This window comes from Homarus americanus, unplaced genomic scaffold (genome assembly GCF_018991925.1).
Source record: "Homarus americanus isolate GMGI-L3 unplaced genomic scaffold, GMGI_Hamer_2.0 scaffold36188, whole genome shotgun sequence".
In the NCBI taxonomy this organism is placed as follows: domain Eukaryota; kingdom Metazoa; phylum Arthropoda; class Malacostraca; order Decapoda; family Nephropidae; genus Homarus; species Homarus americanus.
This window is the reverse complement of record NW_024718183.1, coordinates 4,007,709-4,034,513: the sequence shown is the minus strand read 5'-3', so window position 1 is coordinate 4,034,513 and position 26,805 is coordinate 4,007,709. Positions and strand designations below refer to the sequence as shown.

General features: G+C 38.0%; 1 protein-coding gene across 4 annotated transcripts in view; it reads left to right on the top strand.

Moving 5' to 3' along the window:
• LOC121859263 (PHD finger protein rhinoceros-like) overlaps positions 1-26,805 on the top strand; it is a 58,584-nt gene that overhangs the window by 15,743 nt on the left and 16,036 nt on the right. For 2 of the 4 annotated variants that reach the window (XM_042356019.1, XM_042356016.1), the window contains exons 5-10: positions 1,485-1,743; positions 3,608-3,777; positions 8,699-8,899; positions 14,900-15,021; positions 19,664-20,043; positions 24,128-24,202. In XM_042356019.1, coding sequence (XP_042211953.1) covers positions 1,485-1,743; positions 3,608-3,777; positions 8,699-8,899; positions 14,900-15,021; positions 19,664-20,043; positions 24,128-24,202 — 1,207 coding nt within the window. The remainder of the gene's footprint in view (positions 1-1,484; positions 1,744-3,607; positions 3,778-8,698; positions 8,900-14,899; positions 15,022-19,663; positions 20,044-24,127; positions 24,203-26,805) is intronic. The other 2 variants (XM_042356017.1, XM_042356020.1) reach the window with 2 other exon arrangements.

Here is a 26,805-nt window from a genome sequence, read left to right as displayed (position 1 = left end):
GCAGTAGTGTTTGTACCTGGTGATAGACATGCTGCATCAGTGAGGGTGATGGAACCTGTTATATGCTCTCACAACTTATTTCTTATACCAACAATGGTAAGCTTACACAAGCAGTATTGTACTTCAACTCTGATGACTAAAGACTGTATATGTACAGTTACCACTATCACATCACTATGCAAGTATAATATTGTAAGGTTAAATTTGGGGGAAAAAATTCTTAAGACTGGCTTGCATCACAAATTAACTCTTTCACTGGCAGCATGTGTGGTCCAAATTTCACCCGAAGACGAGCTGATAATACAAATCCAAAATGCTGTGATTTTTTCTTCTGTTTATTTTCATTTATTGGTAAAATTATGCCTTTATTTTTCAGTTATAAAGATAAACTATCTGTGACTAAGTGATAAAAGAACAATATAGCTGTATAAATGATATAAGATGGCTGAAAATGAGTGCGGAAAGCTAATATCTTATGCTCCAGTGTGAGAGTCGTGGGAGACATATCACCTCTTATGGTCCACTTAATTGATGCAAATAGCGTCATCGGCTGACGAAAGGGTTAAAACAGGTTTTGGGTTGAAAAAGTTTTGGGCTGGAATATATCTTGGCTTTTAATATGGGATCTTATAGGAAAATGGATGCCAGTTAGCAAGAATTCACCTATGAGCACTTTTTCAACCACCCAAGTCATTCATTAAAAGGGACCTTACTGTGTAGGTTTTTAGAGTTGATTACCTAGTTTGTCCTTCAGGTGTTGATGCTACCTCAAAATCTTTTACCCGGGGGTTCTTAAACTGGGATGCGCAAACCCCCAAGGGTACGTAGGAAGGTTTCCAGGGGGTATATTGAGGGCTGGCAAAAATCAATAAAGATATACTAATTTCACCAGATTTAATTCATGAGGTGATATATATTTAATGTTATATTTACTATATGGAAAGTAGCATCTCTCCAATCACCAAATATGTTGTAACACTGCCATTCTATAATAAATTAGTGTTAATGTAGTACTATTCTATATTCAGTGTCTCAGTAATGGGGGTACGGGTTGATGGTCTGATAACTCAGGGGACACCTGGTGAGAAAAAGTTTGAGAACCCCTGCCAGTTAGCTATACTGTACACTTGGGCAGTGTGTACATCAGAGAACATGACTGCTGCATAACATCATACATACGTACTGTCTGGGAATGTTTGATGATATGGAGGGAAAGTATGGAAAATCAACAAAGTGTAGCTTCAGTGATATTTAGTAAAACTTAATATTACAAAATAGAGTGAAGGCAAAATGAAAGAGATGGAAATTTGGAAGATAAATTTTGGCTGGGAAATGAGTCATTTTGTTATAGATTAATAGATCAAATTTAATTTTATTATTGGAATTAAACTTCTTGTATCAATTATGGGTGTTTTTTTACTCAGGTTTTGTGTCTTCATTTACCATCAAAATTTGTTTTACTTTTTATTTATATTTTTAATCAGCTAAGCGGTTCAACTGGAGGGGATGACGTCATGGGGTGCTTAGCATCACTTCACCGTACTCTAGCAGTAGCAGAGGCAGTGTGGGTGCGCGCTGATGTTCTACTGCAAGATTATGCCGTTGAGCGGGCTGCTGTAAGTACTCGTCGCAGGCAGCTTCTTGCTGACTGGGAACAGTTCAAGGCACAGCAGCGATCACAGCATCACCAAGAACATGCCGTGAAAACTGGGGTGCAAAATTCTACCGTGACATCAGCAGCAGGTACATTGTCACCTTTATTTCTGTATGAGAAAAAAGGAAAATATATTTTAGGAATACCGATATCCCTTGTTTAGTGTTAATTCGCTATTTGTTTGATTGATATTTTTCTGAAATAGAACAACAGTGTCCTTACTATTATACATTAATTATTTATTAAAATAATATTTTTTTTGTTCATTAATTGAAAATCCATTGGTCGAGACTTCCTTAAAGGAGGTATGATAATAGTCTTACTAAAGAGTCATATGTTATTGGAAAAGTGAATGTAGCAGCTGGATCAAATCTAGAAACAGGCACTAATCTTTCTAATGTGTTGGTCCAGTCGGCTGTGACATTTAAAGTTTATTTACAACAAAATATATTTGGTAGGGCAGTTACGGAGAACCAGTGGGATTAACCCATAGGCTTTGGTTCACGTCACATGAAGTTTTGTAATTTTGCGGTACTGTTTGAATTGTCACATTGGCTTGGCTAGATCACGTTGCCAAGTAGGCATTTATCTTTCACTTGCTCACACGTGCGAGCCTCCCCAGACGATGGGGATGATGCGCCGTAGTCCGTGAGGACGCATAACGAAGTAGTGTCTGATCACCGGGACGTTAAACAAGTTTTTGGTCTCCAAAGTTTAGCGACGCAGTACTGAAACGACGTTAAACGCTGACTTACTGTATTGTATAGGGATCTCACCCTTGGACTTCTCTCACCTCACCATGTGTTTCTACCCCCAACTCATAAGAATGAGTGTGGTAAGGGACTCTTAGCCATTAACAGATTTGTGATCAATTGAGGTGTCACTTAAAGTAAGGGCGTAAGTGCTAATCTGACATTTTGAGATTCAGTAAAACCTCGCTAAGGTGGGCCCCATAAAGGCAGACCCCCTCTTAAGCCAGACAAAATTATCCCCCCCACTACCCCAAAAAAAGTGGATATAATTTGTTGTAAGATGACATGTCCACCATAAGCCAAGGTGGACAGACCTTGTGATCCACCCACGCCACACACTCTTGTAAACAAAGGGAGATGCATCACTCGCTCAGTCATAAATTAGCGTCGCCCATTATAGCATCAATTCTACTCACTCACTCCGTCTATTGTGTTTTTTATTGCCATTTAGACGTGTTGAACTTTATTTTTAAACTTATTTGATATTGCCAGTAACATGATTATGCTATAGGCTGATATAGCATATATATTTTTGCATTATTATTGAAAAAGTAGCCAATAACCAGGGCCCCTCAGAAAGTGTTTGGTGTCTGTAAGGCTGGTGAGATGGTTAAGCCAAAAACCTTATCAGTGAACGAAAAGTTAAAGGTGATTGAAAAAATAGAAAAAGGTGCTGCTCCCTCACAAATATGCGCTGAATACGGAATTTCAAAGCACTCGGACTTAGAGTGACTGCAAGCCTCTTGCAGTCAGAGGCCGAAATAGCCTAAAGGCGAAGTGGCCAGTAGTCCCCAAAACAAGTACAAGATCAAGTTTTGAGGAACTTCTTTATCCCTGCAACTCCCAGAAGTCACTCACCCTAATATTTGGTGCGTGAATACAATGGGTGATGCAAATAGAACACAAATTGCAGATAGTATTAAGATGGTTAAAAGAAACGCAGTTGACACATGTAGATAGTTAATAAGTGGATAGTAGTCTCTCCTGTAGTGTCAAGGTACTGTATGTAACAAAGCTTTCATTAGCCAGAAGTGATAGAGACAGAAAGAAAATTGCACTGTTTTTGGTCCATAGTGTGAAGTATAATACATAGGGTATGGCTCGCCCATTATGCACATGAGACTTACGTGATTTTTCTATCATTTATTGTGTTAATGGAATATTTTTTATAATTACGCTACAATTTTTTTTTTCCATACAGAAGATGGTGTAGCTCAGTGTCCATGTGATGACTGTGCTGGTGGCCGGGGCAAAATGAGCGACTCCCAGTCCTCTTCTGTTAATAGTAGAATTCCTCTCTCATCCACATCAGACATCCGCCCGCCCTCAAGCTGTGAATGTCACTTCTGCAATGCATCAATGTCAGCTGCTGTAAGTTTTATGTAAAATTATATATACTGTATACAATACTTTATGTAGGCAATATAACCTCTTTAAATTATTTTTAGTGTCCATGTAAAATGTTTTAGCTCCTATTGGTCTTGTCCTCCATCACTTTTTTTTTTACTTTATACAGTATTCATAAAACAGTACCATTTAACCCTTAAATGGCAGCCAAGGATTCCCTAATCTGCCCCCATATGTGAAAAAAAAAAGGAATACAAGGAACACAAAACATCCATTGATGTTGGCTGCCGTTCTTACAGCTAACATCCGGAAAATTCCGACTTAAGAAATGATTTTCCAAGGAGCACATTTTCCGGAAAATTCTGAGAACATTTTCCCGATGCCTGGATAATTCCTGAAAATTACGGGGATGGGGGAGTTTTTTCTGGGTTTGAGAGATGAAAATCAGGCGCCTTTTCCATAAATTATGAGAACATCTTTCATTACCTGGAAAATTCTCGAAAATTCTGGGGATTGAGGATATTTTCCTGGGCTCGAAAGATGATGAAATGGGCAATTTCTGGAACTTCTGAGAAAATTTTTCTGTAACTGGAAAATTCCTGGCATGAGGGATTTTATTCCGGCTTTGAGAGCGTCATCTCCTCGTTACCCAGAAATATCTCATTCCCGGAAGTGGTCTGCACTAATTGTTCCAGCTAACGGAGATATCACATAAACAACCCATAGTTGGCACCTAGAGATTTTTTTCCCGACCAATGGATATCGATAGCTATTGGATGGGTATCGTTAAAGCAAGTTGTTTTGGTCGTACATAGCAAAATGGTGTTAAAGTGAAATATCGCATCTCGGGATATCGTATTTCGGGGGTTACCTGTACAGGTGTATCCCAAAAACCGACATCCCATTAACCGACGATTACATTTAGGGGAAATGCCTCGCAAGTTCCATTGATAACCTGGAGATATGATGATCGAGGGAGGAGCGGCAGAGCTTTTTTTAATTTGGCGGGTGGTGGCATGTTGTGAATTCTTGCCACGAGAGGGCTCTGTGCCCTTCTTTCAACTTACTCCCGCCTCTCTGCATTTGTTTACACTTGGTGTTTTTTCGTTATTTCCGACTTCGTTTGTTACGCAATCATGCCTAAATGCCCCAGTGATAGTTCCTCTTCTGCTGGCTTCATGTGATGTGATAAGGCGTAATAAGAGTGGACCAGCAAAGATCGGTAGAGACTTGAACTTGCCATCCTAGACTGTCTTTACCATCTTCAACATAGGTAAATAACAGTTTCAATTTATGCTTTATATTCCTTATTTAATGATTATTATGCCTGCTTTATATGTCTGCTTTATTTTCTTGCTTGACAGTATGCAGATACTGTATATCAAAAGTAGTTGGGAGTTTTTTGGGGGGCTGGCCTGTCCATAATCCCCTGAATTTGTTATTATTCTTATGGGATTAATTGCTTTGATAACCGTAGATTCACTAACCGTCAATCAACTTTTTACTGTCCCTACATGCGTCAGTTATTGAGGTATGCCTGTAGTGCATGCAGTATTTAAAATAAGAAATTACTATTACAGCAGCAAGAAAGAGTGAATGACAACAAATGAAGGAAGAGTCGGTATTTGATTTTGATTCTGGGTATCTTGTATTATATGTCATAGTAAGAATTATCTTGATTATTGTAAAAAAAAGATATATTTTCTGTTGGGGGAAGCCTCAAGGTTTTACTGTTTGTTTATTTATTTTGATAACATGAGTTATCATTAAGTAATCTGTAAGATCCTCCACAAGATTACCCCTGCCAACATTTATCATGGCCAGAGGCTCAATGTGTTCTAGCAGGAGGCTATACTATCCTATGGATCAGTATAAAGAAGCTTCTGAGCAGCTCTCATTCCATTGAACCAGAAATCCACCTGGAATTTTAATCTTATCCCATCCACATCATCTGGCACTGTTTCATAAACCATTCTCCTTGGTATAGAACTAACTTTTTTTTTTAAGGGGATTAGCCCACCCGAGCACAGGTCAATACCCACATCGGGGCCTGGGGGGCAAAAATGTAATAATAATAATAATTATAATAATAATAATAATAATAATAATAATAATAATAATAATTTAGATAAGTAAAATTAATGCTCCATTCTATGATTAAAAAAAATCTGGGCCCTCTCTTTAGTTCATTCTTTCATACCAAACAGGCAGCTGAACTCAATCAAGTCTACCTTAAGTACCAGAAACATAAAAAAAAACCTGGGCACATACAGTACATGTGTTACTTCACACTTCTAAGTTAGAAATTCTGTCCTCCAGCCCAAAACACATCCTCTTCACAGCGAACCTGCTAACTTCAAATCTCTTACAACAACTACTTGAACCCCAACTGTTCCCCCAATCTCACAAGTGCCACCAAAGGCCAAGATAATTCCAATCTTCTTGGTTTTATGTTTAACCAAAGAATTCACTTTGTAATGTGATAGAATCATATCCATCCATATCTCCCCCCACCCCCCTATCTGTGTCAGATTTATCCCATCTCATGAAAATACTGTATACTTAAATTTTATGTGTAATAAACACCACTAGTGATTGGCTACTGTGATAACAATCACATTACAGAGGAAATACAGTAATCTATTATCTTAATATTTCAGTATTCTGTTGTATTGGTTGGGTATTAATGATGAACACAATTATGTTTATATAATACCAAGTCATCCCATTTCCTAATTAAACCTAATTTTAACCTAACAGAAGATAAGCCATTACAGTCTACTCTCAATTTAACAGAATCCGATATAATGAATTCTCGATTTAGCGGAAGGAATTTTTTCCGTTATTTTTCACTTGATTTAGTGAACTAGTTTGCTAAGTCAAGATTAATTCCATTAATACGCTCACACCTATGGAGACACCTCAGACACATGATATGAACACAGAAACATTAGAAGCATTACTCGTGGCTTACCTTAAACTAGGGGGTTCAGTGATTGTTTTCAGTTTTTTCCATTTGTTTCCAATTGATAGCTACACTTTTTTACTTTCTCCCCTACATCACTTCCTCTCTGAAACTTCTGAAAGACTTTCGGCTCAGTAGTTAGTTGACCGAGAGGTAGTAGTGAACAACACACGCAGTGGTGGCAGGACACGGATTGCGAGGATGTAAACAAGCCCCACACGCCAAGCGGCGGGCGTGGAATAAAATGGAATCGCGCTCGGTTTAGCGTAAATTGCGATTTAATGGAGAGGGGTGGCTCAAATTAGTTCATTAAATTGAGAAAACACTGTACTCTTAATATGCCATTAAGTTTAGGGCCCATTGGGACTTGGGGCCAAGTGAGATGTGCCCTAATATGACCCAATTTTAATCAGCCAATAAGTATAGAGCACAGTAAGACTTGGTGCTTCACTGAGCACTGGTCTTCAGTGGTGGAAGAGAGATGTGCTGCCTTCCAATGTTATTTGGGTACTCAAGGTGGTTGAATGCATCTGATCTGACTTGAGTGCAATTAAAGGAGGTGCTCTACCTTTTATTGACTAGTATACTTTAACTTGAAAGAAATAGGCTCATTTTCTGGAAATTACGAGAACAATTTTCCGTTATCCAGAAAATTCCGGGGATGAGGGATTTTTTTACGGCTTTAAGAGAGTCATCTCATTACCTGAAAATCCCTCATTCCCAGAAGTGCTCTGCACAAATTGTTCCGGCTAACAGAGATATCACCGTACAGTGCCATATACTATACTGTACTGTACTGTATAACTCGTTTCCGCGATGTTTGGCTCTTAGCAGGCTATGGTCCGGAGCGCCTCATATATAGAATTGGCACTCTGAGAATTTATGTGTAATTGTAAGATTAGGACTAAAAGAGAATTTTTATATAATTGTAAATAGTATAGAGTATATGTATATATAATTGTTAATTGTCATAAGCTAATGCAGCCTGCTAATGCTCTGTGAGTGCAAGACACTCATAGTATTGCATCCTCATGGTTTTCCTGCTGGGCATGTTCCTCAAAGCAGACCAGAATATAAGAGCCTGGATACCATAATGATCATATAATTAAAAAAGACTTCATACTTCAGGTACTAAGGAGGAAATAGAGTTAGTACCTTGCCATAAAATGGTTGACGAGTACAGTTTCTTACAAAGTTTACTGTGTACTATAGCATGAGTCACCCAGTGTGTAGTCAGATATAACCTGGTATTTTAGGATTAATCCCTCATTCATGAACCAAGAAGAAATAAATGAAGCTGGACCCCCCAATTTTCCCTTGGTTTCCTTATCAGCTGGAAAATGTGAGGTTTGATTTGTGAGTCCCATATTTATGACTGAGGGATTCATGTCAAGCAAACTACAGTAGTTCAAGGTTCATCCTGTTGTGTCTGTTGACCTGTAGGCCTCTTGAAGCACTGCCAGGTCATGGTTTAGGTTTTACCCTTGTTACCACTAATTGAACTGGGAATGTAGGTGTTATTCAGCACTTACACTGATCCAAGTAAACATTGTAGCTACCTCAACAATGCCAGTGTTCCTATGAAGAGTGTAGGTTTTGCCACTTGGTTGTCTAGCAGGTGATCTTACAGGTTAATTGTCTCTTCTCCTCAGCAACAAAAATGGGATTTCTTTCTTCTCTACAATGTTTTCTATGCATTTAACTGTAGTTAAGAATAAAATTTTGTAAAGGGGATCTTTCAGTAACTTCTTTATAGCTGTGTTTCATTGTGGAAGTGAGAGTAGGTTTAAGAGGAACCTTTAGTTGAAATAAAGTGCTCATAATTTTCAAGAAGATATGGGGAAGGTATTGATAGATGTTCTGTGAGGTGAGGTTATGAGAAACTTCATGAATAGTTAATGTGTTTGGAATATGAGAAATGTTTTAATTTTTTAGGTGAATAGGTAAAAAGATATTTATTAAAAACAATTACTTTCACAGACACCAGAGGAGCCTGTACTGCCACCATCCTCTGGGAACTCTCTGCCCCCCTTGGCCCAACCACAGCTCTCACTATACCCTCACATTCATAGCACCCCCCCAGGAAGTGACATAGTAGGTGTGGGCCAGTCAAGAGAAGAGCTGGGACCCATTCCTCCTGCACCTACCACAAAGCCGCCCATCACAACAAACCCTTATGTGGTGTGAATTGTTTCTCTTTTCTTATTTTAGCTTGTTCTGTCTTGATTATTTGTTCTTGTGGAATGCTAGACAGTGAAAACCCCACAATTCAGCACATGTGGGGCTGAGACCATGCTGAGTAATCAAATTTGCCTACTTATTGGTCGGCACTTATCAACATCAAGGGGCAATTCTCTCGATGAGCTTGTGAGAGGCAGATGAACTATACTGTATTGTGTGAAACACTTCACAGGCACTATACAATACAGTAAATTGTTTTGGCAAACTACTGTATGTACTGTACACTTTATACATAACACTAACACTTCACAGGCACAGTAAATGATTGTTCTTGCAAACTTTAGACTACTTCACTTTATGCAACTGTACAAATTAACACTTCACAGACACCTAATCATTGTCAGAAGGTCTACCTGTGACAAGGGGCACACTTAAACTGTTGCTCATGGGCTGCCAGCTGAAGCTCAGTGTGGGCCATTTTGCTCAGTTCTCGCATGTGACTCAGCTCCTGCCGACTTAGTGCTAATTTGCTGACTCTTAAAAAACGTAATGGTTATCCGGTGCTGTACTGACGTAGCGGATGTTGAAGTATGGGGGTTTTACTGTACAGTATGTGTATTTAATTGCATGTGGATATAAATTTAATGTAGCAGTAAAGTCAATCCTCCAGGGAGGATTATACACATTAAAGAGGGAATTTATCTGGAAATAACTGGATATTTTGCCGTTAAATTGAGTGGCACCTTAGAACCTACTGCATGATGTTTGTTCTTCATCATAGTTCCTGGGATAATGGGTGCTAGTTGTGCTAATACTTGGGGTTTATGCCTCTGTTCTCCCATCTGTAATAACTGATTCCTTTGTCCTTGAGTTGCCAGATCTACTGTGTCATTCATAAATGAGAAAGTGATCCTGAAATTCCATTTCATAACAAGCATGGATCAGGCACTTCAGGTCCCATGCTCCTCTCTAAGGGTGCTGTGGTGAGCCGGGAACTTAATACCAGTTAAGCCTGGAGCCTGGTTTATGGCCTGCCTGGACCATGTGTGTAGATAGGGTGACATCATGAATCATGCAGCCTCCTGCCTTCAGGGGTGACTTGCTTCCATTTCTCATCGCTGAAGGGCTATAGGTGTGAGGTAGAACTTATTGTGAGATGGCTGTAGGGATAGATCTAATCAGAGGATGGTGCACTGCCACTAAGGCTTTAGGTCTTTAGGGTATGGATGCACCAGGTCAGGCTTTGTGAGTGCATTTCTTGAAATGCCAAGCTGCAGACTAAGACTCCTTATCTATAAAATGGTAGATCTCTGGATCATTTTTCCACATTTGCCCATAATTCCCATCTTGTGTGCACTACAACAAAGTGTGTGGTACTAAATAAATATAAACTGGTCAAACTCAAAATTGGGTCTAAATGGTATAGTACAGTACAGTATATTGATAACATGTGTGGGGAGATCACAGAAGTTAACGGTTTACTGTAAATATATTACAGTAGACCCTTGCCATTCATGAGGGATAGGTTCCAAGAAATGGCGCAAATTGGCAAAACCGCAAATAACAACTTGTACTACCTTAGTGTACTACTGTATCCCTACACCAAACAACCAACCAGCCGTAGCAGCACTCATCCCCTCTTTTAACTTATCTAATACATTCTTTGTCAGGGTCATCACTGATTTCTGCCTTTTTCATTTCACTCCACTAGCAACAAGCACTGACACTAGGCAGTATTTTCAGGGCCATTTCACACAGTAACACTAAAGTTTTGAGAGTACAACACAAGATGTTGCGTGGGGTGACTCGTTGTGCAAACTAGCCACCATAGCTACCATCTTCTTACCGCGAATCGTCAAGCTTGCGACTAGGAAGGGTCTACTGTATGTAGGAAAGTGATAGACTAGTTGATGTGTGAGTGATAGATGGTACATGGACTCTGTTAACAGGCTGTGTATTACTGTTCATTTTCTCAAGTTTTATTACCCATTAAGTGTTTATGTTTTCCTCAGGTATTACTGTATATACTGTTATAATACATTTACAGCTACATTTAGTACAGTACTGTTATTTTATTAGTGAGAATACACGAATTAATATTACCTTATATTTTAAGAGTGATACCACATTGACATTTTGACAATGAATAGTGCTTTTTTCTTTTTAATTAATTTCATGAAAATTGACTGGAAGTGTTTCTTGGCAGATAAATATACCCTGAGTACTGTATATACAATGGGGTCTAATTTTCGCGGGTATATTGTGCCGGTAATAGTGGAGGTGTGGGAAGCTCTGGGAGATGATGAAGTTCTGAGGCAGGGGGTGAAGGCTGATTCGAATTCAAAGCAATCAAAATCAACTGCAGATATAAGGTAACCTCAGCTTCACTACCAGTCTCCAGAGTGGCAGGATTCTCCTTAATCTTCATCACATTGTTGAGGTGGTAAATAGGCGGAGATGAGAGCTTTGCAGCGGCTTTTAATAAACTCCTGGTCACGTTACCTGTAGGGTTCCACCAAACTGTCTTAACTGTGCTAGGCTCTTCACTCATTAAAGCATTCTTGAGTTCTTCAACTTTGCTGAGAACTTGCGTCACCTGCTGCTGGGTCATGCCTCCCTTGGTGTGCTCTGGTACCGCCACACCACCAACACTTCCTTCCGCTGCCTATATGTGAGGGTTGTGTATCACCACCACTATCATTTTATCCCTGCTTGTTTAGTGGCTAACTATAATACCTTTCAGGCATATACAGGTAACTCAATAAATGTCTGTCTATCAGGGGTGTGGATTGCTCATGTTAATGTCTTGGTTGGCTAGGTTCATGAGCTGTGTAGCTGGGTCACTTGTGCCCAATTTCCTTGCTTACAAATATTTATGGCACTTGATTCACTTGAAGTTTTAATATTTATAATAAGTACAAGCATATATATTTCCATGCTTCTGTGTTTTAAAATACCAAAATTCAGTAGCTGCATCAAATGCCATAAATATTTATGTACAGCAAACCCTCAAAGATCTGGACCCGGAAAATCCAGATTTCAGAAGATCCAGACAAAAAATTTAGGGGTTCTGGGCTAAGAAGCCTCCTAGAAGTTTCCCTAAGAAATATTCCCAAACCAGAGCAAAGAACATTTTAGGCCCGTGGGCGTTGCTTGACCCGTCAGTTGCTTGGATACAGGTGCCCGAGGAGGTGGGAAACATAAACAGAGTTGACAATTGTTGTTTGTGGGAATATTATTTCATTCACTCTATCAATGATACAATGTTTCTTATTATGTTATCATAGGTAAATGCTTGGTTTATATAAGGTAATTTGTTTATCACTACATAAGTACAGTACTGTTTTTTTGGTGTTTCTTATATCATTTATTATTTCCCGGAAAATTCGGACAATCGACTTTTCCCAACAGGTGGTCCCCTCTTTTAGTCCAGATCTTCGAGGGTTCACTGTATAAGCAAAGTAAATTTCTCCAATCACAGTCCGTGTGACTGGCTGGCCTCCCTCTGCAAAGTTGCTACGATTTTTATATAGCTTACAGTATATCTACCAACTAACTCAATAAAATGGTGAGATTAAAAATTTTAAACTTTAAAGTGTGTGTGTGTGCGTGCGTGTGTGTGTGCTGAGCAGCTAACTCACCTTCCATGTGGTTGTATGCATGCATTTTGAGTTAAATTATATATTTTTCACATCGGTTACCGTCTCATCACCCCTCACCCGCCAATTCTCATGTGCATGACAGCGGGAAATTTATAATTTAATTATCTTCCAAACGTGTTTGATGCGATTAAATAGAAGTATCGGTTTCATTTAATAAAACGCACGGTAAAGCCCTGGCTCAGGTAAATGATCGGCGGTAAATTGATCGTCTACTGTACTATTATGAATAAATAAAAAAAAATGGCAAACGCAGCAACGGCCAGTCCTAATTTGTTTTGTCCTTTTATTTTGAAGTCAAATTACAAATTACTGTTTTCTTATTTAATGCTTTATATTATTAATGATAAAACGTACACCATTAGAGGGTGATCAACAAGAATATAATAATTAATAATAAAAAACAAACTGGCAAATGTGGCACGGTCAGTAACCCCCTCCCCTCCATTACAGAGGGAGGGAATGAGTGGTCAGGAGAAAAAAATACCTTTTGATTTGGTTTGTCCTTTTATTTTAAAGCCAAATTGTATATCGTATTTTGTTCTATTATTTAACACTGTATGTTACATTATTTATGAAGAAACAAACACCATAATAGGCTGATCATGCAAGTATATAATAATGAATATTGTACTGTAAATACAAATAAACTTGCGATCGTGACAATGGCCAGTCCCCCCACCTCCATCACATTTTATACATGGTGTCATTTCTGGTACACCAATTCCCCCATTAAAGTTGTTTCAGTCAACATCGTTTCGTTATAACATCTTGAAAAAATGAATGAAAATGATTGATGTACGACAATTTTAAAATTCTTTACGTAGGCAGTCAGCGCCTGATTGTTGATAACGGCTGGCTGTGTAAGCAACCAGTGTGGATGCTATATTTGTTTGTTATTGTTCGGTGGTTGGTTGTTGCTCTCCCAACGCTCACTTAAAATCTAATTATAAATTTATTTCAGCCTTGGTACAATGAGTGTAAATGTGCATTATGCACCAGTACTGGTTGTGGTCACAGAAAGATGAGGAAAAGTATTACATTAGAAGTTAATTTAAATGTGGTAAATAGATTTGAAGAATGACAATGAGCTGTGGACATAGCAAGAGCTGTCAACTTGCAGCCTACAACTGTAGGTAAGACCAATTTGTGGAAATGCAGAAAATATCAAATAATGTGCAAAAAGTGTTATGTACTCCATTATCTGCTACAGAGTTAACTGGTAACAGAAGTGGCATTGTGGAAAGAATGCCGAACATGTGGATCGAGGATCAACATAAATGAAATATTCCATGTTCTTTGCTCTCCATACAGGTGAAAGTTCTAAGTTTATTTGAAACTTTAAAACAAGAAGATGATGATAGTGCTGAAAGTGAAACGTTTGTGCCAAGTTGTGAGAAAATTTTGACCAGAAATGTTCCCAAGGAACATAACCCTTGTTTATATCATTGTGTGTCTGGTAAAATCATTTTCGCTTAATGTCGTTTCATATAAATTCGTGGTCTTCAGGAGCCTAAGGAGGATGTTAATGGGGGAATTGGTGTACCTATTAGCTTTCATTAGGCCCTTATCATATCTGATTAGATTACTGTAAAATATTCCCATTAAAGACAATACAGTGTATATGTAAGTAAGGTACAGTGATATAATTTTAAATTATTTTTATTTATTGAACTGTACTACAGTATATTACTTATGGTACACAATTATGTCCCAAAACTAAATTGACTAAAATCACTAAATTTGGGGTTAAATAAGCAAAGAATCTCTAAATTAATGCTATACTACTACCTGTGCTATCCATGGCTTTCTGCTTAAGCTATAACTATGGTCACATTTCAGCCAATCTCATAAGTGATGACCGCTTATGTGAGACCTGTGTAAAGTGAGACCCCACTGTACTTTAAAAGATCAAAATTGAACAAGGTGGACGGGATGTATATACTCCTGACTCTTCCTCATATTAGACTCTTTGTCAATCCTTAACCATCAATCTCTGCTTGATAGTTCATTGCTTACTTTTGTTTCGTAAATTAAGATTTTTTTTTGGGGGGGGGATGGGGCTGTAAACAATGAAACAGTTATACCTAAGGAAAACTAAAGTTGATAATGTAAAAGACAACAATAGTCTGCCCATATAAGAACTGTAATAGGTATTATTACTTCACAAAAGAATATAATCTGAAATCCTGTACATGTGTGATGCTCATTCTTTCTCTCCCAAGGTCACCCCCATGTTTTATCTACTGTTTCTCAATATTTTCTCCTACTTAATATTACTGTACCCCTAATTTTGAAGATAGTCTTCTGAGAATCTTATATAATAACTTTCCTCAAATAGGGGAGTGACCTGTTGACTGAGCAGCTGATGCGTGAGTGGGAGATGGTATATGGTGACACCCTTACTCCTCCAGGATCACACCCTATTCATCCTCCATCAGAAGCAGTCATCCCACATTATGAGTATGTAATAATTTATGGTATTTGTGATTTACAAATAAGTTTATGTAATGTGTGATCAATTTTATTTAGAATTTTTTTATTCATTTCAACTTTACAATTTACTTTAGCGTGTACAGTAAATAACTTGTACCTTGTGTAACCTTGGTAAATGATCCTGTAGAGTGGTCACACAGCTACTACCTGTTAGTAGTTGTGGTTAATCACAGAATTACACAAATAGTTAATTTTGGGTAAAGTTTCAAACCCAAATTGTCTCTTCTGTTTTTATTGTTAAAATATATTCTCTGCACAATGAAAGTGTGACTCACAGAGATAACGGGGAGCTTCAGTAAAAACACGACTGGTCCGTGTCAGATGCCTTGATCAACTGCCTGTAACCGGCTAGTTATTTGATGACCTATGCTGGCCATTGGTGTGCAGAGGTCATTATTTTGAAAGACACTGTGGCTACGTGACAAAGACGTCACCTGCATCAGTTTAATTAGACACTTTCTCATAGTTAATTACTGTGGGTGATGTGATTATATAAAATTAATGTATCTAACCCATATTTATTTAAGTACAGTATTAGTGTATTAGACAGGGGCTAATGCAGACTCTTTTCTTTGACTTTGTTGTTCATATTATTATGAGTTTTCCTGTATATCTTGGGTCCTCTCTCTCTCTCTCTCTCTCTCTCTCTCTCTCTCTCTCACTCATTGCATCTGTGATTAGTTGGTACACCCCTATAACTGTTGATTATTTTATGCGCACTGCCAGAAGTCAATGGACAAGGAATCACCTGTTATTGAAGTAATAAAACATATAAGAATATAACAAGTTTGGGAGGTTAGGGATGAGCCAACCCCCAGAAACATACATGTATCCCTGATATATCTCTTTCATGCTCACTGTCAAGCAAGCCCCCCCAAAAGACAAAAGCAAGCATAATAAGGATTCATTATGGAAAGTAAGCATAAATTGAGACTGTTATTCACCAGTGTTGAATTGTTGAGTCAATGTTGAGTTGTCATTCCTTCCCTCAGCCAGCCCCTATGGCTGAGGGGCTGGCTGATGCTTTGGCCACTGATTTTGCTATTAATTGTTTTAAAAGATGTCCCAATACATTTTGAAAACACTTATGGGCTTGTGGAAATATCTGTGGACTAACAAAAAAATTTAGTCAGTCAGCCTGCCAACACGTGCACGAGATGTTCTTTGAACTTTTGTTTGTTTTCGCCCACACTATGTTGATGTCCCATGCCCATAAACCTATTCTATTTGGTTACTAGAGAAATACAGCCATCTGTAGACACCTGTGTTTGGGAAGTCATGACTCAAACCCCTATTCTTTGTAAAACAAACTCTATCAGTGTCAGTCTCCATTACGGCGTTTTAAAATGAAAATGATAAAGTATACAGAAGAGTAAATAACTTCACCTTGATACTTTGTTTTATTTTATTTTTCATCATTGTGGGAGGGAGGAGGGAGAGAAGATAAAGGGACGCATCACCTTTGATACAACTTGTCCTTTATTCTCAAGTCAAAATACCAATTATAAATACTGTACTATATTTTGTCAGATATTGAAGACTTGATATTTTTTATGATGAAGTGTACACCATAAGTGAGTAAGCATTAACGGCACTAAATCCGATTGGGGTAACGTCACTACTTGGACCATTACTATTTATTATACAGTATACATAAACAACATAGATATCGGCGTAGACAGCAACATAAGTAAATTTGCTGACGACACTAAAATAGGGCGTGTAATTAAATCTGATGAGGACTACGCAAAACAACAGGAAGATCTAAACAAATTTTTTGCATGGTCTGAAAAATGGCAGATGAAATTTAATGTGGAGAAATATAAAGTACTGTACTTAGTCTTGGAGATGTAAACAGAGAAAACAGATATCAAATGAACAATGTTGTTATAGAGAAAGCTGACTGTGAAAAAGACTTAGGAGTAATGACAAGTAGGAATCTTAAACCATGACAACAATGTGTATTTGCTCGAAACAAAGCTAGCAAAGCCCTTGGGCTCATACAAAGGAGTGTTAGTTACTAGAATGTAGGGGTTGTCCTAAAGCTATACCTTGTGCTTGTGAGACCTCACTTGGGTTTCACGGTTCAGTTCCGGTCACCTTACTAATGAATGGATATAGAATCCCTAGAAAGAATTCAGAGGAGAATAACAAGGCTAATCCTGGTCATTAAGAACCTTGAATACAGACACAGGTTAAAGCATCTTAATTTTCACTCCCTTATGAAATTTAGAGTGAGGGGCGATATGATCGAAGTGTATAAATGGTAGTCAGGGTTAAACAAAAGTGATATAACAAAGGTACTGGAACTATCTAACCAGGAGTGAACTCATAGCAATGGTTTTAAATTAGACAAATTTAGATTTAGGCGCGAAATAGGTAAACATTGGTTTGGAAATAGAGTAGTGGATGAGTGGAACAAATTACCAAACATCATCATTAACTCGAATACGCTGGATAGCTTCAAATATAGGTTGGGCGGATATATGAGCTATAGGGGTCGGGTGTAAATGGGACTGCCCAGTATGGACCAATAAGCCCGCTGCAGTTTCCTCCATTCTTATGTTCTTATTTTATCTTAATAGATCATACTATCCCCAGTAAAGACAATATACTGTATACAGTACTTAAAACAGTAGCCATCGTTTATGGGTTAAACAGAAGAGGAAGTATTGCTGGGGTATTTAGTCATACATGTACAGTACTTGCATAACACACAAAGTTCGAGACAATGGGGTAAGCAAAAAACACATGCAGCGAGGTGAGACTAAGCCAGAGGCAGCACGCAGAGCCCTCTCATGGCAGGAATTTGCACCACACCACACCACTCAAGACAAGGTGGAGTATTTCCTTATTACAGTGATATCTCCCTTAGCTGGAACAATTGGTGCAGAGCACTTCTGGGAATGAGAGACTTCCGGGTAACGAGATGACTCTCGGACCCGGAAAAATATCCATCATCCCCGGAATTTTTCGGGTAACAGAAAAATTTTCTTGGAACTTCCAGAAAATGCTCCTGATTTTCACCTCTCGATCCCGGAAAAAACTCCCCCATCCCCGGAATTTTCGGGTATCAGGATTGCCTGGTTGATTGCCTGGCTGAAATGCATGGTGTCTCCCAGATAATGATTTGAATATAGAAAGAACAATTTTTTTTGCATAAGATATGTGCTATTGTATTTTATGATATGCTATGTATCAATTTTCTTGTTTATCATAGCAATTTTTGTGAACAAAGGTGTTATGACGCCACTGGTGGTAGACACACGAATGAACGACTTCAGTTGCATTCGGATTGTTGGACTAAATTAGAACTTTTGCTGAACAGGACCAAAGGGGACAAAGTTTGGATACCTGGATGATTCATATAGTTGGAATTTACATAAAAGAAATTGCCATGTAGATTAAATAAAGTTATGACATTGGATTTACTGTACAAGTGGAGACGTTCTGCATACAGTGGCCTGCAATGAATGGGGGAGATTGTTGATTGTTACTGGGTCAGTGCAGCAGGAGTCAAGTTTTACCAGTGGGTGCTGAATATTAATTCTGGTGTCCTAGATACTCTGTATAGCACCTTATACCCGCATCCATGTACTGGGTGCAGTGAGAGGGGGAGGACGGTGCTGCACAAAACAAGAGAACTGACTAACCAAGGAGTGTGTGTGGGAGATGCGCATCTGTCAACGGTGAGTTAAAAAATTTCTAACAGCCTCGCAGATAGCCGAATTTTGATTGCGAATCTTGAATAAAGGGCCACAAATAATTTTTTTGTGACTAAGTGAATTTGCAGTTATGAAGTTTGAACTCCCAAGAAAATGTGACCTTCAAAAAGGGGGGTTGGTGATTGTGAACTCATCACTCTCTGAACACAGGTGTCTCCAGCTAATTCCCCTCATCTGCACAAAGTCACATTATTTGGCTCCACTCACTGCTGTGAGTGCTTTCTCCACCATTAATTTAGTGAAGAACAATACTGCTCCAACATCACCAGTGAACACCATCATTATTGTCTCAGACTAGCTATCATACAATCTGTGCTAAAATTTAGGGAATTGGTAAGAAGCGTTTAAGTCACTTTTTACACTAATGATTATTAATCGGTTAATGAAAGGCCCACAGTACATACTATGACCTGCAGTATTTTGATGTGTTAAAACGATTAGTTAATTTTTTTATTCATGTCCCAGTGTCCCTCTTCAACTAGAGTGGGATGGTTGGTTACTCTTAACCAAATTATACACACTGTGACCTTGTTATTTTATTTTATTTATTTTACAGGGAACTAGTTCATTTCTTTAATTCATTTGCATTGACAACATATTTGGAGATTGCAAATGCTTGTAGGTGGAAATGAATCGTAATGTGTAGTCTTGTTTGTTTGTTATTACGTCATTTTAAATGAAATCTTTCATCCGGACCTTTGCCACTTTGGAAATTTTGTGTGACCGGACCTTCACAAATAGTAATTGATTAACTCTGCTGTATAGTTTTAATAACACATTACTTGCATTGGGGTGTATTGCCTCTATGGTTGAATTTATAAACCTGTTGACATTTATTAGTATGTAAACTATATTTCTAATTTTTTATTATTTTTTTGCTATAGTGATCCATCAAGCCTTGTAAGTGGTGTGGAAACTCTGCGTATTAGTTCCTCACGACCATCATATACTCGCACCATGGTGGACCCATCTTTGCCGTATGTGCCTGACTCTCATGCCACTGCTCGTGCAAATACTACCATTCTTCCCAGCTCTCAGCCTCCATCAAGCACTGCCAGTCATCCTGTATCATCATCGACTTGTCATGCATCTAAAGTTCCTCAAAGCAGCAGGAATAATACACTTTGCACAGAAGGTGGTTGTTCGTCTACACCTCAAGTTTCATCAGGGGGTGGGACAAACTGCTGTTCAGTCACGAACACAACAAGTGTCATCACACACACTCGTGCCCACCATACTCATACAACTGCTTCTGCTCAAAAAGGTAATTGGATTCTTGTCATTTTTTTTTATGATTATGTAGTTATGACTGTATCCCACGTGAGATAGCCTAAGTAAGTAAAATTAGTTTTAAACATATTCAGTATACAACAGGAAAGTTTGTATATCAGTTTGAGTCTCCATTTCTTGGTGTTTTCACAAGAATATTATACAGTACAGGTAAACCTCTATTCATGATATTCCAATCTACGATAATTCGCATAGATGTAAACAAACTTGCATTTAAGATATTTATCATCCGGCCAAGTCGGCATATGGAACGCATCACTCACTTCATTTGTCAGCCGAGGTGTCATCTGGTGAACTACAGTCCAGGTATTGTTTCTTCTTGGTCACATGTATGTAAAAATGGAGTTCAATGTTTATCAGTCATCATAGGTTTTTTTTTTTTTTACCTTACAGTGAGAGGACATCACTAAAGTTCACATTGTACTCTGTTTTAGTGACTGTGAAATTCTTTCTCTCTGACTATGAAGTGCTTATGCTCTGATCCCCAACCTGGCAATGGGTGACTTGACATTGCATCAGGTCAAGTCAGTTAACATGAGACCCACTAATCCCCTACCACACCTCCATCACCAGTGTTAAAAGACGTAAAAAGTGATTACAGTTACGTATTATATTCAGGAGATTGGACAGCATATGCCTACTGTAGGCTCAAGGCATACTACTGTTTATTTGTAATACATTGTATGTGTACAGAGGTGTTTGTGTAAATAAATACAGGGGGATCTCATACGGGAATTCAATGAAACGAGGTTAAGGGATCTGCACCTTCTATTCACCATACAAGCGACATTGTTCAGTGATACGAGAAGCGAATACAATGACCACTGGGGTTAGTTATACTACAAACTCTTTCCTGTGAAAAAGCCATAATTTTGAGCAACATATTACTGTACTCATTTAGTACTCAAATGTACTGCACTAAAGGACTAAAAAAAAGTTATCTCCTGTGCAAACTGTATGATGTTTATACTAAAATCATATGCTATCTTGCAAGGATTCCAGCAATGCAAGTTATATTCTGCTAAGTTTAATCTGTGACATTTTATAAGATAAAAACTTTAAGCCTAAAACAACCTTCACCCTGGCTGGGAGGAGGGGGGAGGGGGTGAGGTGAGGTGTTGACAGCCGGGCGGGAAGGTTTCCAAGTGCGTAGTTATCAGTCAAGTCAAATATAGGGAGTTTAAGTTTTTCACTTATAAACTGTCACTGAATTGACTTGGCAGAATATAACTTACATTGCTGGAATTCTTGTAAGATAGTGATTAATTTAAGTACATACATTGGGATAGAATATTATCGTAATACAACAGTTTTTTAACTGAAAACCATTCAAAAAGCAATTATGGTAACATTTTTTGAACAACGAAACAAAGTGAAAGTCGATTGTTTTCGTCATGATTTTATCCCACTTTCCACTGTAATACATACGTCATTTCAGAAAAAAATATTACATTTCCGTGAATGTATTATATCAAGCACAGTATGAAGAGAATATCATTGTAATATAACAGTATTTTAACCGAAAACTATTAAAAAAAAACGAGTAACTTCTCTTGAACATCGGAAGGTTAGGTAAAGTCTTTTGTTTTCGTCATGTATTTTATCCTATTTTACATTAAAATACATCACGTTTCAGCAAAACTGCTATTTTTTTCCGAGAATATATTCATTCAGGCACAGTTAAGGTCAAATATACGTGTGATGTAACAGTTTTTTAACTGAAAACGATTAGAAAACACGTGTACCGTCTAGCTGATATGCAACAGCTGGTGGTGCGTCATGCATCGTTGTAAACAATAGGAGGTTGAAGTGGATTACCGGGTATTATATTAAGTTTGAAATATCGAAAAGGTTTTTATTACCGGTATTTTTTGTAGATCAATGAGTACTGTGATACCGTATATGATATGATAAGTTAGCCTGTGCTAAGAACTTCAACAGACTACTGAAAGCACGTTGTAAGGTAATTTAGCCTGAAGGAACTGCACAACTTTTCATTACTAATTGGTACATATTTTACGTTTTCATTGTTAACTGGCAGTAAATGGTAAATATTTTTCTTGTCTGAAGCTAAAAGTTGCTCCTCGCCCTTCCCATCATGCACGGGTTCAACCTAACAAAACTATTACCTATGTAGAGGTCGACCCCCAATTTTTTGCATAAAAATTTGGTCTTAAAAACTCGAACTACACACGAGTATATACGGTAAGCAACAGGGAACTAAGTAACCAATCACCGATCAAATTTTACATTCATTTATAATTTTACCACATACTATAGTAAACAAAAGGCCTTGAGTTGCCAGCTGTCTCCAGTAGTGTTCGAAGAATCTTGAATGAGACTGTACTTAAAACATTTATTAAACATTCTCAGAGAGTTAGTGTTGAAGTTTGAGCAAGCATCAGTAATACTGTATAGCATTTTAGTGGTAGGTGGGAAATGCGCAACATTAATCTTTGAGTGGAGATTTGTGTGCCCTAAACAAATACATGTACACTAACTGCTAACAACATTACTCAGACAAAAACTTTGTAGCTCTAATACACAAATAAATAAAGAGAAAGAAGACAAATTAATTCTGAATACCCGGTAAATGTAGGAAACCATTTGTAAGCAACATACAAAGGTGGTCCAGCACACCCATGACCCAACCTGGTTTGTGTAGAAGCTTCACGAGAGGAAATTTTCCACCAACCTCTTATCATTAACGATCATCTACAGGATTATCACCGCCACTTTATCTTCTTTTTTTCACCAACTTTATTATTATTATTATTGATTTTTTTTTTTTTTTTGTAAATTGGTACAAGTTTTTTTCAAATTTTACACAGTTTGTATTATAAGTGAATTTGACAAACTATCCCATTTTGTCAAGCTCTAATTAGGAATCTATTGAGATTCTGTTTTATATGAATTATTGTTACATAAGTACCTGCATGATTATACAGGGTGTTCATAAAAGATCGGAATGAATTAATTCTTTTATATTTTCCATACTAATTAAGATATAAAGCTAGAACCATGTGTAAACACTAGAGCAACCCTCAAAGTTTATTATTAATCGGGTTGCTTGATTACTGAATGATTGTTTGACAACTAATTTGATTGATATTGTAATTTTCCAAGTTGCTGGATTAGTCATGATGGACCTATCCCTTGGCCTCCAAGATCACTGGGTATTATGCCATTGGGTTTCTTCGTCTGTGGTTTTGTTAGAGATGTTGTGTACAAGACCAAGGTTGCCAACATCCATGAACTATGAATTGGGGTCAGGGATACAATGGTGATGGTTGATGCTGGCATGCTTGAACGCACATGGCAAAAAATTGAATATCAATTGGATGTTGTACGGGCGACTAATGGCACACTTGTTGAAATGTATTAAACATGTATGAAAAACTTTAATGCTTGCTCTATTGCTTACACATAATTTTAGCTTTAGATCTTAATTAGCATGAAAAATATTAAAAATCAAATTGTTCAGATCTTTTATGAACACCCTGTATACTGTACTGTATATTATACATGGTGATTCAGCAAAGAGTACATTGAATTGGAGGATGAAATCCTTGGATAATTCTAAACCATAATGTCTCTATGGTAAAATGTCTGATTCTGCATATGCCCAAGTGTTCGTGACAGGTGCGAGCAAATTAAACATAGTCCAGGCATTCTGGAACGCGTCAGACAATCAATGGTACGACGTGTATGGGCCTGCATTGAGGCAGAAGGGGGCAACTTTGAACATTTCCTTTAGATTGTAACAAAGAGGGGTCACACCTTAGAGATCTGTGAATAAATGATTACAAAAGCCTACGGGGGTTTCACTTCAAATTCACTCTCATTAATACAGCATCTTAAATGTATTGTAACATGGAAACTATGCAGAATCTGACATTTTACCATAGAGACATTGTGGTTTAGAATTATCCAAGGATTTCATCCTCCAATTTAATGTACTCTTTGCTGAATCACCCAGAATAAACACTAATGATAGTTTATATGAACAATAGTCAAAAGAAATAATATATATGGTAATTTGGTTAATTATATTTCAGGTAAATGTGTAAATGGATTAGAAGAAAGTAAAAACCAACAGTTGGAGCTGGTAGAGAGATCACCCAGTAGAGAGAGTAAGTGGCTTTATTGTTTCTTTCTTGGTTTCTGTATACAGTTAATAACCAACTCCTTTAAATGTCATGCAAATCCTCTTCATATTTTCTGTCCTGTACAGTATCATGGGACGCTCTGTTTCTGGATTGTTTGTGCATCTATGTCACTCTGTCCTTCCACCCATATATCTTTGTATCTTTCTGTCCATCCATCCATTCTCCTATGTGTGTGCCAATGTAGCAGCTACTCAGCAACGCGTGATGGACTTGCTGTGACCACCATACCTATGCTACAGTAGTGTACGATGTTTTATATTTTGTCTTTAACCTTTGCATTCCACCTCATCATGTCTCACTGACCATCTGGAGTGTGTGTAGCATAATTAGCATCAGCCTCCTTCTTAGCCCATTCATAAGTTATGTTCACTAATTAATAGAAATAATACAGTGGGTACACTTGTGATTATTATTTTAGTATTTATTTAAATGTTTATTTTATTGATCATGGGGCCAGCTGCACTGCCACAGAAGATGAGCGTCACTGTCCTTGGCTGTCTTGAACCCAAGGACACGCGCCTCTTGCTTGTTTATATACATTCTACCCGGCATCTTTTTCCAATATAGACTAGATTCATCGGCATTAAACACTTCCTTTGGTCTATTATTTTCTTTAACTTGGCGGGAAATGCATCTGCGGCTGTGTGGTCAACTGATGCGGCTTCTCCAGTCAGTTTCACATTATGGAGAGAGAATCTTTTCTTAAAATTCTTGAACCAACCTTTACTGGTAGTAAAAGTTGGTTCAGTAGCCGCACTAGCCCCTTCACCACTTGTTGACTCGTAAAAATGGGCATGAAGACTCTTAGCTTTCTCATGAATCACGTTGCTGTCGATCGGAACATTTTTGCGGTGCTGGTCCTCAATCCAAATGTTCAGTGTTGTCTCTGTTTTCACTATGTTCTTGTCACTAACAACCTGCGCCATTTTAGCACTTGCAGGAGCACTCACTTGAACAGAATTACGAAATGCTTGTTCATTCTTTCTTATATACCGCACTGTGGATTCGTTCACACCATACAACCGACCAACCGTGGCAGCACTCATTCCCTCCTTTAACTTGTCTAATAATTCAACTTTCTTTGTCAGGGTCATCACTGTCTTCTGCCTTTTACATTTCACTCCACTAGCATCACTAGCACTGACACTAGGCAGTCTTTTAGGAGCCATTTTCACACAGAAACACTAAAATTTTGAGACTACTGTACTGTACAACATGAGATGCTGCGCCAGAGACGCTGTGGGCCCGTGGGATGACTCTTTGCGCTGCGGGAAAAAGGCTCGCAAGCTAGCCACCGTAGCCACCATCTGCTTACTGCGAATCATCAAAATCACAAATCGCAAACTTGCGAATGACAAGGGTGTACTATGTATAATTATTGTATTATATTTTTATTATAATTTTTATTTATTGTTTTAATTATTATTATTATTATTATTTCCTATTAATAATAATAATATAATCATCATCATCATCATCATCATTATTATTATTATTATTATTATTATTATTATTATTATTATTATTATTATTATTATTATAATTATATTTTTGCCCCCTAGGCCCCAATGTGGGTCACTGACCTGTGCTCAGATGGGCTAGTGCCTGTAAAAAAAAAAAAAGTATGGACTGAGATGGAATACCTATAGCCAATTGGGCACTAAAAAAAGTTCAGTGGATGGTACAAATGGGAGAATGAAAGATGAGGGTGTGGGTGAGGAACCCCCTTCTTGGGAGTCTTCAGTGCCCTCATTCCTTGAGCCAATTTTATTTCATCCTGGTCAAAAAATAAAGTATACTCACAGATACTCACAGATGATCTTCTGGAAAAGGCTCACGCCTGTGACTCCAGCTCAATAGCCTCTTCTCTACTCAGACGGTGGCTGCGTGTGGCGGATATCTGTGCCCTATAAATATATACTTGTTCTTGATTTTTCCAGTATTTATCTAATTTTGCTTCAAACTTTTCCACCGTCTTCACATTCACTACCTACTCAGGTAACCCATTCCAGTTGTTAACAATCCTACTCGGGAACGAATGTCTTCTGAAATTTAGCCTCTCTTGTTTTGTAGATCTTCTTTGTGTTCCCCCGGGTAGTGTCAGCCTCCCTCATCTGGAACATTCCTGCTGTACATGCCTGGTCATATATGCCACACACTATCTTGTATGTTTCCACTTGGTCCCCACGAGATCTTCTGTACGCCAGTGTCGGTAACTAATTTCATCAGTCTTTCCCCATAAGATAAATCCTTGATCTGTGGTACTAATTTGGTAGCCCTCCTCTGTACATTCTCTACTGCTTCAATATCCTTAATGAGATATGGGCACCAAATTTGATTAGCATACTCAAGGTGTGGCCTAACCAGAGCAGTATACAGAGCCTTGATTATAGGTGCATCCAGATGAACAAAAGTTCTTCTAATAATGCCCACTATTTTATTAGCCTTGTTGATTTTCTCAGCTAGATGGTCAGAGAACGTCAGCTTATCATCGATGACTACCCCTATATCCTTCTCTACAGTGGTCTTCTTGATTGTGGTGTACATATGATATCCCTGGTCAGCAA